The sequence below is a fragment of the Apteryx mantelli genome, chromosome 20 (assembly GCF_036417845.1).
Source record: "Apteryx mantelli isolate bAptMan1 chromosome 20, bAptMan1.hap1, whole genome shotgun sequence".
In the NCBI taxonomy this organism is placed as follows: Eukaryota; Metazoa; Chordata; class Aves; order Apterygiformes; family Apterygidae; genus Apteryx; species Apteryx mantelli.
Window position 1 is genome coordinate 12726663 of NC_089997.1, and position 14481 is coordinate 12741143.

General features: G+C 54.7%; 1 protein-coding gene across 1 annotated transcript in view; it reads right to left on the reverse strand.

Moving 5' to 3' along the window:
• LOC136993803 (antigen WC1.1-like) overlaps nt 1–14481 on the reverse strand; it is a 350141-nt gene that overhangs the window by 3048 nt on the left and 332612 nt on the right. Inside the window, exons 4-9 of the mRNA XM_067308750.1 lie at nt 5591–5905; nt 4083–4391; nt 3244–3305; nt 1689–1992; nt 1294–1608; nt 544–858 (exon numbers count right to left, since the gene is read on the reverse strand). Of these exons, the coding sequence (XP_067164851.1) occupies nt 544–858; nt 1294–1608; nt 1689–1992; nt 3244–3305; nt 4083–4391; nt 5591–5905 (1620 nt within the window). The remainder of the gene's footprint in view (nt 1–543; nt 859–1293; nt 1609–1688; nt 1993–3243; nt 3306–4082; nt 4392–5590; nt 5906–14481) is intronic.

Sequence of the window (14481 nt, forward strand, 5' to 3'; positions counted from 1 at the left end):
AAGGCTTACCCCTGCCTGCTCACCCCCAAAGGGTCCCTGGTTAGCAGAGGAGCAGAAGGATGTTCCCAGAGGGGAGGCTTCTCTGAGCTCTGCTGCCAGCAGTGCCCTGCACGCTGCCTGTTTCCTACATAACCCTCAGCCACCAGGACTGGTTTCACTCTCCCCCTTCCCGTTCCCTCAGCAAAACACAGCCATGAGCAGGATGTTCTGCATGGACTTCCCAAGCTAAAAGGTGGTTGTCTGGGCCCTCTCTATGGGCAACAGAGAGCAACAGGCACCTCCAAGAGGTGTCCAAGGGGAGCTGGAGGAGACCCTGCCTGGAGGTGCCTCTGCCCCTCCTTGGGCTACGCAGGGAACTCAGGACAGCTATTGCTGATGGACACGTGTCACTCTGAGAGATGAAGTCTTGTTTGTGTCACTGACAGCACAGTGGTCTGAAATGGAACATAAAAGCCACTCCAAGCTCTTTCTCTGCATTGCACCTTGCTGAACAGGGAGCAGGACCTGCTGTGAGCCTTTGTGCCCAGGTGGCTCCAGCCTTACCACTGCAGATGATGCGAGTCTCGTCTTGTTGGTAATCACATGACTGCAGCTTCCAGGGAGCAGAGGGGCACTGCCAAAAGGAGCTGTTCATCTTCCCACACTGAACACGATCCAGCCATGTGGGGCCAGATACCCTGCCATACGGCAGGTCTGTTTCAGGGAACCCTTCATCTCCACAGCCCAGCTGTTTGCACACCAGGGACATGGTGTCAGCAGTCATCGAGTTGGAGCAAACACTCCCCCACGTCCCATTGTAGAAAACCTGCAGGCGCCCAGAGCAGCCGTCACTCTTCTCCAGCCTTAGGGCCGTGAACTCTGGAAGGAAAAGCACAAAGTGGGGGGGAACAAGCTGGTCCTGGGCTGAGGAAAGAGAAACCTGAAGCATCCCTGAAAATCCCCCAGGTTATTCTATGGCATCCATGGGCAGGAAGGCTTACTGCAAGGAGCAGGAACTCTTCTGGGCACCCCAGGGCTCAGACAGGCAGAGGGCACTGCCAGCAAGTCACTGTTTCACCAAGGGAGCAGAGAGAAGTCCCCAACGTGCAGCACTACCCTCCCCTCTAAGCCCTGGGCATGTCTGTGCTCTCCCTATAACCCTGAACAGTCCAGTGAGGACTGTGCACGGATGTTCCCAGGATGGGGGCAGGATGGGGCCTCAGGGCAGCCAGGGGCAGGCTCGGCCATGCCCTGCTCTCCCTGCATCCCTATCTTCCTGAGCACCAGGCTCCCACCACTGCTCCCCACACACACCTGAGCAGACGACTCCTGCGTCCTCTTTGTGCATGCAGTCGTGCTGCCCCCAGGCCTCGGCAGGGCAGTCCCAGAGAGCAGCTTCACCCCCGGAGCAGTTCACATCGTCCAGCCAGATCTTCCCAGAGCCTTCCCCGTAACGAGCAGAGCCGGTCACCTCCACAGCCACCCCACAGCCCAGCTGGCGGCAAACAACGGTGGCGTCGGACAGGTCCCAGGAGTCGTCGCAGACGGTCCCCCAGGTGCCCTTGTAGTAGATCTCCACTCTCCCGGCACAGCGCCCTGCCCCGTTCACCAGCCGGACCCGCCAGCTCCCTGCAGCCAGGAGAAACCCCAGCTGTCAGGGGCTCCCAGCCCTGGGGAGCACAGTGTGTTGGGGACTGTCAGCGACTCACCTGAGCAAACCACTCCCACATCCTCCGCAATTCCTTCCGGCACTGCCTCAGGCAGGGAGGTGTTGCAGAGAGTCAGGTGAGTCTCCTTCCCTGCACACTGGACCCTTCTCAGCCCCACGGGGCCCGTCCCTCGCTCAGGCTTCGACAGGTTGTAGGCTCGCTCTGCCTCTCCGCACTGGAGCTGCCGGCACACCACGCTGGCATCGTTCACATCCCACTGGTCATCCAGGACTCTGACCCATGTCCCGTGCAGCAGCATCTCCACTCGCCCGTCACAGCGGCTCCCTCCGTCCACCAGCCGCAGGGATTCAGAGGATCCTGCTCGGAGACAGGCAAAGTGCCCTGGACCCTCTGTGACACCAGGGACCCCTGCACCCTGCCATGTGTCTCCCATTTCTGATGCCCTGGGACACCTGGGGGCTCACCCATCTGTAGCCAGCTCACAGTGAGGAACTTGAGGATGGAAGTTTTCCAAGTTTTTTTTTTTCCTCCAGTCACTAAACCTTGCTGACTACAAATGTCATTTCTCAGGAAGGGACAGGGATGGGGAAGCATGGGAGGTGAAGGCAAATCCCAGAGCCACCAGACATGTCCTTAATGATGAATCTGGAGAGCTTCAGCAGGAGGAAGCAGTGGCCTGTGCAATGGCCTGGGTGACGGACAGGATGAGCACAAGCCTTGCTCCATCTCCACGCTGGGACTGACCCCTGCTGAGACACCCAGGGGAGAACCCACACGTCTCTACCCCTCTGCATCCCTATGGATCAGGGATGTGGAGCTTGTGTCCTGGGCAGGAAGCAGAAGCACGAGGGCCTTTCTTACAAAACAGGACGAGTTTGGGGTTCATAGTGACAAGAAGCAAGGGCAAATCCCAGCCCCGCTCTGCAGCTTGGCCTCAGGGATTGCTCCTGCTGGACGTGCCCATAGCAGCCCCTGCAGGCAGTGGGATCAGGGTCTGCAGGGCTCTCTGTGGTCTGGGACGGGGCTGTGTGCTGCAGGAGGGAGCGGAGGGTCCTTCACAGCTGCGCTGAGTGGAGCTGTGTCCCACAGTCCCATCCTGTGCCTGTGCTGCAGGAGGGCAGCAGAGGAGCCCAGGCCTGGTGGTGGTCTGCAGGGCCTGAACCAGCTGCCCTGGGGAGGCAGAGACCTGAGCAGGCAAAGCCCTTTGAACTCCTCCATGGGAAGGCAGGGTTTCTCCAGGGAGAAATTCAGTTTGTCATTGCCATGGGCTCCCCAGCTTTGGGTTGCCGTGTCACACACAAGGAGCAAGTTTAGTTAATCCTCCATTTTCCCTGCACTCACCTGAGCAAAAAACACCAGCATCGTTGTCATGTGAGCATGAGGAGGCCCCCAGGGCAGTCACAGGGCACTGTACCAAATGGGATTCGGTCCCCTCGCAGTGGAAGGTGTCTCTCCAGACAGGGCCGGTTCCTCTCCCAAAATGCCCTCCTCCAGGAACAGACTCGGCAAATCCACAGTTGAGGTGATGACAGAGAACGTGGGCGTCGGAGATGTCCCAGTGAGAGTCACAGAGGGTTCCCCAGGTACCCAGCACCTGGATCTCCACCCGCCCCGAACACACCGTGCTGCCATTCACCAGCTTGAATCCTGTGAACTCTGGGGAAAGAGGAGGAAAAGTGAAGATGGTGTTAAGAAAATTTTCACTATACTCTAGTTCTGCAGAGAAAGAACATGCAAGGTCAGGCTGCCTTCCAAGCAGAACATCTTATCTGACCTTGCCTTAGCCCTGGTTTTTGTACAAAGTTGAAGATCTGCAAAGAAGCCACTAAAATCCAGCCAGCAGTACAAAAGTTGTTCAAAGGTAACACCAGAAGAGGTGCAAATAAGCTAATGGATAATTATAAGATGAACCATATGGATAATTATAAGATGAACCATATAAGGCTGGCATGGAACTACCTTGTACTGTAACATGGGAAGGGGATTGGTAGACCTAAGAATCGTGGATAGAGCTGGTTGGTTATGTAAACTAAAGTATTGAATATGTAACAACTTACTATCGCTTAAAAGTTGTAACAAAAAGCTGCTCGGGTCCCTTCTTGGGCTCCCAGCCAAGAGGCACCTTATTGCTAGCAATAGAACTTTAAAAACTTTGAAATATGACTCCTGCTGCTCATTACCGGTGCCCGTGAACGAACAAATGAGAACAGATAATTTTAACAATGGCTTTGTGCTCTTGCACCCTCAGGTGTTGAAGGAGACCCCAAAGGGATAGCAGCCCTTTCTGCTCCTTCCACGTCATTTTAAGATTACAGACAACAACTCCACCCCTCCTGTACTCACACCATGCTCAGCGCAGTCACTTCCCTGCTCCCCTACCCTGCAGCGCACAGCTCACAGGAGGCATTTCACACCTCCTCCCTGAATGCTCACGTGTGCAGATGACACCAGCATCGTTCGCGTGGGTGCAGGTCTGGTTGCTGAGGGACATCCTGGGGCAGGAGGAGAGGACGGATTCATTCCCCACACACTGCAGCTCTTCCTCCCAGATGGCACCAACCCCCTCTCCAAAGTGAGCTGCCCCGGGGATGGACAGGACTGTGCCACACTGCAGCTCCCTGCAGATAACCTCAGCAGCTTTGAGACCAAAGTGCAAGTCACAGACTGTTCTCCTCAGGTCTCCATCTCTGATCTCCACACGTCCTGAGCAGGGGCTGGCCCCTCCAACCAGCTGGACAAATCCTGGAGAAAACACCAATGACAGGCAGTTCCCAGAGGCTTCCAGCAGTTACATACCTGCGTCCCACATGATTTCCAAGACAGCCACATCCAAAATGACCTCTGAACATCCCAGCAGCAGCCGTCCGTGGGTGTTGATGACACAAACCCTTCAGGGCCCCTTGCACCTCCTTTCACACCCACACCACACTCCAGGGCTTGTGTCTATCCTGGACCCACAGCCACAGGCACTGCTCAGGGAAATGCTGCTGCCCCAGGAGCCCAGCGCTGCCCGGCACAGGCCCCCAGCACCACAGTGCCTGGACCAGAGAAACAGGCCCAGGTGCTGCAGAGCTCAGAGCCAGGCTGGGGAATCGCCTCAGAGCAGCCCAAAATGCTCCCTGTTCCTGGGGGTGTCCTGGGGTGCTGGGGTGTCTGTGAGGGGAGACACGTCCCAGGCACAGAAATGGTGCAGCTGTAACCGGGTCAGTGTCTGGGCCAGCTGTCTCCTCCGACACATGCCTGGGGAGAGGTGTCCCCAGGCAGGGCCACAGCGCACTGCTGAGGCTGTGCACGTCACGGCCAGCGACTGGGCAGAGGAACAGGAGATCCACGTGCAGCCCTGGGCTGACACCGGCGCATGCTGCAAAAGCAGGCGCAGACGAGGGTCAGCAAGTGCTGGCAAAGCCCTGTGGCATGGGGCAGCGTGGGGAGCCGAGGGCCAGCAGGAGCGGCTGGACAGCGGGTCAGTGCTGCCTGGACAGGCCGCATTCCCCACCAGGCTGTGACAGCCCCAAGGACCCTGCAGGGCAGCCTGAGCGTGCGGTGATGTGGGAGGGAGCAGCCAGGGGCCTCACAGCCGCCAGGCCCCGAGCTCGCGTGGGGCTGGTCCTCATGGGGCGGCCCTGGGCACGGGGTGCAAGGTGCTGCCCGTCACCTTGCTCCTCTGCCCCAGGCCCTGCTCTTCTCCTCTCTGAAAAGCCCCTTCGGTTCAGCCTGAGGGTGGGCTGAGCCCCCGCGACCCTGATGGGGTCTGCGCACCCGCGGTGGGCTCACCCGGGGCTTTCCCCAGGGACAGCAGCAGCAACAGTCCCAGCTCGGCAGCGAAAGTAGCCACATCAGGGCCTGCTCCGGTACCCACGCATTTCTCCTTCAGGGCACAGCCCGGTTAGTCCCCGATCCCAGGACCCACCCCAAAGGTGAGGAACTGGCTGACTCCTTACCTGAACAAACCACTCCAGCATCCTCAGCATGACTGCAGTAATGTCTACCCCAACCACGATGACTGCACTCAGACAGGGCAGTCTCAGTGCCTTGACACTCAAGATTGCTCAGCCAAATCTGGCCAGATCCTGGCCCAAAATGTGCATACTCAAGAGCCTGGAGAGCAGATCCGCAGTCCAGCTGCTTACAGACTACAGCAGCGTCTTTCATGTCCCAGCGATCATCACACACCGTCCCCCACTGGCCCTGGTGTTTCACCTCCACTCTCCCAGCACAGCGTCTGCCTCCAGCCTCCAGCCTCACCTCCGCAGCACCTTCAAACATAGACATGGGGATGGTCAGGAGAGTGCTGAGGCCCCGCGCTGCGGCTATGCAGGGTCCGCTGCACAGGGCCGAGTCCCAGGCACCGGGGCTGTGAGCCCTCTCCCCTCTGGGCTGTTCCTGGGGCAGTGTCGGGGTCCGGCTTCTCCCTGCGGTCTGCGCTGGGCTGGGCTGGGGGATACCCAGCTCCAGCCCTTCTGGGCCATTCCCACCCCAGAGCGCTCGGCACCTCCTCACACCCTGCACCCTGCCCATGCCCACCCAGACACCACGCCAGGCTCTGCACAGGGCACCCGCTCCTCCCCAGCACGACACCTTGTGAACAGCCCCAAACCCCCAGGCCTCCCCACACTGCTGCGTCCCCCATGACCCCAGCCCCCTGTCCACCACCTGCCCTGGGCACCACCCAAGCCCACCCACCTCCCACAGGGCTTTCCATGTCCCCAGGGAGCACCAAGAGGATCCCAATGCTCATTCCCTCCTTGCCCATGTGGATGAGCCCAGCCCCTGCCCTCAGCCAGGGCCCCTGGGAAGGACACCTCTCTACCGGGCTGTGGATGCAGATGCCCTGGTCCCCTTCTCTCTGCAGGGCACAAACTGCCCACCTTGGGCTGGGGTCACCCCAACCACAGGACACTGAACACCACAGAAACCCTCCTGGGCACCTGGGGGTTGGCTGTGTCCTGGGGATTGCTGAGCTCTGCAGTCACCAGCTGACCCACCGCCAGTTCCAGTGGCACAGCAGTGGGGGAACAGGGGTCCCCAAAGGGTGTCCAAGGACAAGGTGTCTATAAGCACACCTAGGCACTGACTGCCATAAGCAGAGGAGCCCTGGAAGCACCAATACCCTTCTCCCACCCAGAGCAGCACAGGGTCAATGGACTTGAGCACCTTCGAGCCTTGTCTCACTGCTTTCTGGGATGAAACCCCTTTTCCAGAGGGATCCCCATGACCCCCCTGGTGCCCATTGGATCCAGGGCTGTGGAACAAGAAAGCAGGCACTTACCCCAGCAGAGCTGCACCCAGAGGAGCAGCCACAGCACCCGACGGATCAGGAGTCCCTCTGCCTCCATCCGCAGCCTCCTGCCCTGACAGCACTGCCCTGATGCGCCCCACTCCCTGACACAGCTCCTGGGGACTCAAACAGGACAACAAAGGCGGGAGGCCAATATATATCTGCAGGTGCTGGCTCAGCTGCAGGAAGAGCCAATCGAAGCAGCAGGCACCTTTTTAGACATTATCAGGGGTTATCTCCCTTCTGACACAGCCCAGCCCTCCAATGAACTTCTCCAGCGCTCTTCATGACCATATATGAGGCACGGCTCCACTGCGGATGTCACGGTCGCTGCTCTGGGGCATCATCGTGGGGCCCAGCCCAGTGGGACAGGGCAGATCATGGTGGGGAAATGGGTCTGTCGCCCCTTGTACCCCACTGTGGGGATGGGGAGCTTTGGGCATGTCGTACACTGTGTTTGCCCGAGTGCCCAAGGTGTGAGTGTCCAGCTGTCCCCGCACCATGGGAACTGTGGAGCTGGGATTGCCCCTGGGACAGGCTGTGTCAGGAAGGGAAGGAAACAGAAACAGCCCCTCACCCTGCTACAGCCCTGCTGTGCTGGGAGCAGCAGCGGTGAAAGGCCTCTTTGCCACGGCCAGAGCCCCATCCCGTGAGTGCGGGCTCATCGATCCCTTCCTGGACAGCCCTGCGGTGGGTGCCCTGGTCAGGAGCAGGGAGCTGGGCCATTTCACTCCTCTGACAGCACACAGGGCAGCCCAGGCCTTCAGACCCCCCCGACTCTCAGCATGTTCACCCCACAGCCCGTTATTCCCTCGCAGGGGCTGATCGGGAGATCAAAGCCTCGCCTGCAGGTGCACAAACCACAGCCCACGTGACCTCGGCAGCCTGCGCCGCGCTCTCCCTGCAGCAGCGCCCGAGCCAGGAAGACGGTGGTTTCTCTCTGGGCTTGCTTCCCCAAGCACTGTCACTGCATGGAGCCGCTGTGCCAGCTCCAGCCCCAAACCTGCTCCCAGGGAGGGGGCTGCAGGGGCTGCTCCTGCTGCCTTTGCAGACACGGCTGCTGGGCACAGCTCCTAGAGGGGGATTTTTCCCTGCAGGTGACCTAACCACTCCCGGGGCCCTGCACTCAAGGCTGGGCAGGGGGACGGGGGTCCCCTGTGCAGCAGGGTCTCAGTGCTCACAGCTCACAGCACTACCACAGCCCAGGGCCATCGGCACTTGGCACCTCGCCATCTCTCTGTAACTCCCGTCCATCGCACACCACCATTTATGCAAAACACCACACACATTTCACTGCAGTTTCTCATTAGTGATGCTGCATCTCACCCCACCCCACCATGCTGCTATTGCAAACATTCATACATTTCAGTGCCATTAGACTGTCACATATGGTCATGTATTTTACTTTTCCACTTACTCAGTGGTTTTCTATTCAGAAATGCTGGGGCATTGTATTAGGCTCTTTGAATATCATTGTGCCTTTCTTTTCTCACATTACTGTATTATGTTCCCCTTCCATGGGATGCTTCAGGAGCACTTTGCATTTAACTTATTCACCTTCCCTTCCCTTCCCAACAGGCACACGGCTTGGATACTGATTGTGAGGTCACTGCTGCCAGAGTGCCTGATAGGCCAGCAGCAGGCACATGGGTGGGACATGTGCTTTTGAGGTCATTCCTGCTGCAGTAACTGATAGGTCAGCAGCAGGCACATGGGTGGGACATGTGCTTTTGAGGTCATTCCTGCTGCAGTAACTGATAGGTCAGCAGCAGGCACATGGGTGGGACATGTGCTTTTGAGGTCATTCCTGCTGCAGTAACTGATAGGCCAGCAGCAGGCACAGGGCTTGAATGTCGACTGTCAGGTCAGTGCTCCCTGAATAGCTCATAGGCCAGCGGCAGACACAGCACTTGGATGTTGATTCTGAGGTCACTTCTCCCCGAGCCCCTGATAGGCCAGCAGCAGGCACAGAGCTTTGATGCTGATTGTGAGGTCACTGCAGCTTGAATGCCTGATAGGCCAGCAGCAGGCACTTGGCTTGCATGGTGATTGTGAGGTCACTACTGACTGAGTCCCTCATAGGCAAGGAGCAAGCACATGGCTTGGTTGTTGACTGTGACATCACTTCTTCCTGAGTACCTGATTGGCCGGTAGAAGGCACATGGCTTGGATCTGGATTCTGAGGTCACTGCTGCCTTAGCATGGTGCATCAGGGACACAGAGGGGACACGACTAGACATGGCAGCAGGCAGAGCTCCCCAAGGGCCTGAAAACACAGCAAGGCCAACTCTCCATCCCTGGAAGTTGCTTTTATTCCACCAAAGGCTTTGAAAATGGACTTTCTGGGAACATCCATGTTCAGCCTTGCTCATGTTCACTTCCCACCTCAAAGAAGCAGATGAAGTGGTCCCAAGGGGCTTCACCTGGTCAAATCTGTCCTCTCTCTTGTGCCTAATATGCTGCCAAAAAGAGGCCTCTGTGGACATTTTTCTCATGCCTTTCTTTGGGGCTCACATTACCGCTGTTATCTCCAAGAGCGTTTGCACCCAGTCTCCAATCAGCACATACTTGGACAGAGAATCGGAGACCACTAACATGTTACAGTCCCGAAGATGATATTAAAGCAGGTGTACACATGAAGAACAGAGACCCAGTACGGACCTTGCAGGAAAATCTCACAAGCTCCCTGCTGTTGGACAGGGGGAGTTTCTACAGCACACAGACCCTGGAAATCAGAGATTACCAATGCTGCAGGCCTATAGGCTGCTGGGACAGCAGTGACCTCAAAGTCAGTTCCTAGCCATGTGCTTGTCGCTGGCCTATCAGGGACTCAGAAAGACATGACCTCACTGTCACCTTCACAGCCATGTCTCTGTCACTGGCCTAGAAGCCTCTGAGACAGAAATTACGTCACTATAACTTCCCCAGCCATGAACCAAATGCTGCCCTATCAACTGCTCAGGTAGAAATGACCTCACAGTCACCTTTCCAGACACATCTCTCCTGCTGTCCAATCAGTTCATCACTCACAAGTGACCTCACAAGCAACAGCCAAGCCTTCTTCCTCCAGATGGCCTATCAGGTACTCAGGCAGAAGTGACCTCATCATCAATAGCCGAGCCATGTGCCTCCTGCTAGCCCGTCAGCTACTTACAAAGACTTGATTTGACAATGGTGACTTTCTGGCATAGCTCTCTCAAACAGTGGTGACCTCACTACCCACACCCCGGCCACAGGGCTCTTGCCACCTGCAGCTCTCCCTGCTCTCCACCAAGGCTGAGACAGCCCCTGAACAGCCTCCCTGAATCACCTTGTGGCTTCGCAACGCTCATGTCACTGAAATCAGGAGTAAAACTCCTTAACACCAATGTACTATTAAGAAGCAGGCATTCTCTTTATTACAGCACCGGATGCACGGGGGATCGCTCCACCCAACATGCATGCCCTATGTTGCATTAGCCAAAGCTTATATTGCTGTTACATACATATGCATTAAATTTCCCAGAATGATTATACATATTCATTCTATTTCCTGGAACTAATTATCATACTTACATAGTCATTATGCATGTGGTCTGAGTCTCCGGGGGGGTCTTCTATGGGGGTCTCTGGTGGTCCCTGGTGCTTGCTGAAGAGGTGCCTTTTCCATGAACTCTGAGCTCCTTTTCCATATATGGTCTCGGCTTGGCTCATTTCTTTGCTTGAGAAAGCTGTCTTGTTCCTAACCTTGGTTTCAACTGGTTTCTGCTGGTTTAGCTGTGCTCTTCTAGGATGTATCAGTTACAGTTGCGAGAATTGTGTCTTTGGGTGCATTCTTGTCTGAAGCTCCTGGTAACAGTTCCCCCCATTTTTCTCCCCCTTTTGAGACTCCTTGTCTGAGGCTCCTGGTAACACTCATAGTGAGCAAAACACCCGTTATGTACCAGTTACTACACCAAAAAAGGATTAACTTCTGCCCAGGTATTACCTACACCTAGTCTATGACACTTAGGAATTAGGGAACAGCCTGTAAGGAATTCCTGGCAACATTTTCTAACAGGAGCATTGTATGGGAACAGTGATCTTGCAACTGAAGACAGCAGGGCCTCACGTCCCAGGCAGAGGGAGAAGCCATCCCACAACTCAGAAGTCTGGTTCCTTCCCCAATGCTGAACAAACCCAGCAAATCCTCCACACATCAAGGACAACCAGCATTCTCCTATTTCATGGTTTCACCTTCTGGAGCTCCCTGAGGAAAGCAGCCCTGTCGCCAGCACCGCTGCCCCCGCCCTGGCGGGAGGGCACCCACCGCCATTTGAATGCACCCGCAGCCCCCACCAAACCCACTCGCACCCGCTCTCCCTCCCGCTCACTTCTCTCCTTTCCTCCCTCTCCTCTTCCCCTTCGGCTCCCTGGGGACCTGCCATGGTTCAGGGCACAGCCTCCCTCTCCCCGGCGGCTGCTGCAGAGCAGCGCAGCGCCCTGCTCCAGGTGCAGGCCTGGCTGCAGAGGAAGCTGCCCTGCCGGCTGCCGGCGCAGGGAGCTGCCTCGCTCCTGACGTGCTGCCTGAGGGGGCTGTTTGCGCCCTGCCCTGAGCGACCGGCCCTGCGGGGCCACGGGGCGTCACTGCTGCACTGCTCTGCCCTGCTCTCAGCGCTGCCCTGCTCTCCTGCTCCTCCGCTCTCCTCTCCCCTCTCCTCTCCCCCTTCCCTTTTGCTTTGCTCTTTCACGCCTTTTCCTCCCTCTCCCCCTCGCTCCCTCTTTCTCTCCTCTCTCTCCTCTCCCCCAGGTCAGGCCCCACCCCTTCCTCCCCTTCCTGAGGGCCCTGCATGCTGAACTCTGATTGGCTGACAGAGCTGTCAGTCTGAGGGATCCCCTCCCTCCTCCTCTTGCCAGCCAACAGGAGGGCTGCACTGGGGGGCCACGTGACCCAGCAGCGACCCCTCCCCCCCCGGGCGGGACTGCGCCATCTTAGTGGTGGCTGTGGTGTGAGGCTCCTTCAGCGCTGATGAGCTGCTGTTCCGGGCTGACGCACGTTGAAACACGGTTCGTGCACGGGGTGAGTCAGGACATGGAGGAAGAGGGGGCCGCAGCCCACCTGAAGGAGTCCTGGCGTTTCTGCAGCTCTGCCTGCGGCCTCCTTCCCGACGTGGCCTTTGCGCAGCCCAGGCTGGCGTTGTCTCCTCGAGGATTTGCAGCGTGTCCGAGCCGTGGGGTGGCCTGTGTGACGGGTGCAACCGTGGAAGAAACGCCCGCAGTTTGCACCACAGTTAAGAATAAAGAGTCGCTGTATCTGGGGAAGGCTGTGAGCTGTGAATGACTTACTGCTACCATGCAGAGCAGTTGAAGTACTGTTAAAAGCTACCATAATTTCTTTCTAACATCTGACTCTGATCTTTAGAATTTCTGTTTTTCTCCTACAAAAGTGGATTTCTCACTGTATTCAGCAGGAGGGAGAATGAACCTAAGTGCAGAGTGTGATTGCAAATTCTCCAGCACTTGTTCTTAAATCTCTGTCAAAGGGGAACATTTGAACTATTATTTATTTATTTATTCTAGGTTTCAGGAACCTGGCTAAATGTCAGTTGAATCTATCATTATGTGCATTCTATATTAAGATTCCCTACTGCTTATATTTAATTTTTCAAACCTTTTTTCACACTTGCTTTTCTTTGCTCTTACAAGTGCAGCTCTGTATCGGTCCTGCAGAAGCAGTACTGCAAACCAGCACATGACATGAAGGTGATGAAAGATCTTGGTTATTCAGTGATGCAGAAAAATCTAAATATTCATTTATCTTTCTTTTTTTGTGTAAGTAATATATTTCACACAGTGAAATAATACTTCTAATTTAGCTGAAGTAACTTCTTCCACAGAGTACCACAGTCTGAGAAAACTTTTATTTTTCCTCTTTAATTATAACTTACATATTGATAGGTATGACCATACTAGAGGCATCCTCTGAGCAGGGAGGACATATCTTCTTCCTCAGAAAATGTGAAATAGTGGTCAGAAGTTGTATACATCTTATGTGGCATTCTCTGAATTGCCTTTTTGTGATTTTTTTGTATGGACACTCTGTTTACAAACTGCTGTTTCAGGACTTGCTTTTTCACTATTAAAACCTACCAAAAATAATGGCTGTGGTTGAAATATGCAAGAAGACTGTGTGATGCCTTCCATTGCTTAGGCACAACTAAGCTGTTAAAATGTTGTGCTTTTAGTCCTCAGTTACTAAATCTTGTTGTTCCTCATGCACAAAGGAATGATGTTTGCTTGGGCAGTGCGGTTAGCCTACAGGCTAAAAAGGTGCTGTACAGCTTCCTGTGCTTGTCCCAGTGACTGAGGTTTGGATTGCCGTTTGCCTGTTTTTCCTTGACATCTCATCACCTCTCAGAGAATCTCCTGGGTCTTGTAGTTGAGTCGCCTGTTAGAGTGAAATGTGTCCTAGGATCATTTTCATAAATGGACTTAAGCTCCCTTGTGACCTGCTCCCTTCATGGAGAGCCACTTCCAGAATTTCCTTTTCACAGATCTGAAGCCTCCTCAAATCCAGGCTGCATTTAGTGATGGCAACTCTATGTGTAGTTGTTCCTGTGCCAGCATTACCTGTGAGTGTAACTGGTTCTCTGTCCCTAGAGCAACTTCTGTTATTTCTACCAGCCATGTTTCCTCTGTCTTTGTTTTGCTCCATTAAATTAAATTCTCTCTGCTGGGTGCTTCCTGTGGGTACTACTGCCCTGTTCTTTGAGAACTCTAGGATAAAAAGCAAAGATAGATTCATATACTTCAGGAATCTCTGTGGATGTTGTGCTTTTTGATCTGCTATACACTTTTTTTTTTTTTTAAACGTGTCCTGGGCCATGAATCAACATGTTAACAGAGAAGCAAAGTAGGCCATGTACTAAACTTAAAAGTACTGGTTTTCTTTTTGTATTAAAATATGCATCCATTTTCTCATCTCTATTAGACTGACAGATATAGGCCTAAAATAGAATGTGACTCATGTGAAAATAGGTAAAACTAGATGGTTGGATTCCAGTGATCCTTCCTTGCTTTCTGCATCATAGAACTGCATGCTAATCTTTTGTGTACATGCAGAGCCTTGATAAAGCTACTGTGTAGGCACCAAGTGTGCGCATGTCAGATTTTCTGCATGTTTGTGACTGATCCTTCTTGTTTCTTGTGATTAGGAAAACTTGGATATGTACCCCCAAGGAGGGAAGAATCAGAAAGAAACTTAAAGAAGGAACTGGATGGCAACTCAGGTTAGTTCTGACTTTCAGTTTTCTTTACTGCATTCTGGCCAAAAGTCTCCTCTGAAACAACTGAAAGAAGCGGAACCACTGGCCATTTTTTATCTATTCACATTTCTGTATAGCCTTAGAGCTTACAAGCCATAGTCAGGGACTCCAGGGCCCTGCTAGTAAGCTCAGGGCAGAGAAGTCAGCAAACAAAACCAGTCCTTTTCCCAAATGCTTATAACCGAGCACAAGAGAAGGCAAGAGATGGCTGTTGAGAGGTGGGAATACAAGGAAATGCACAGTGCTACTCTGAATGATGAGCACTGCTCTC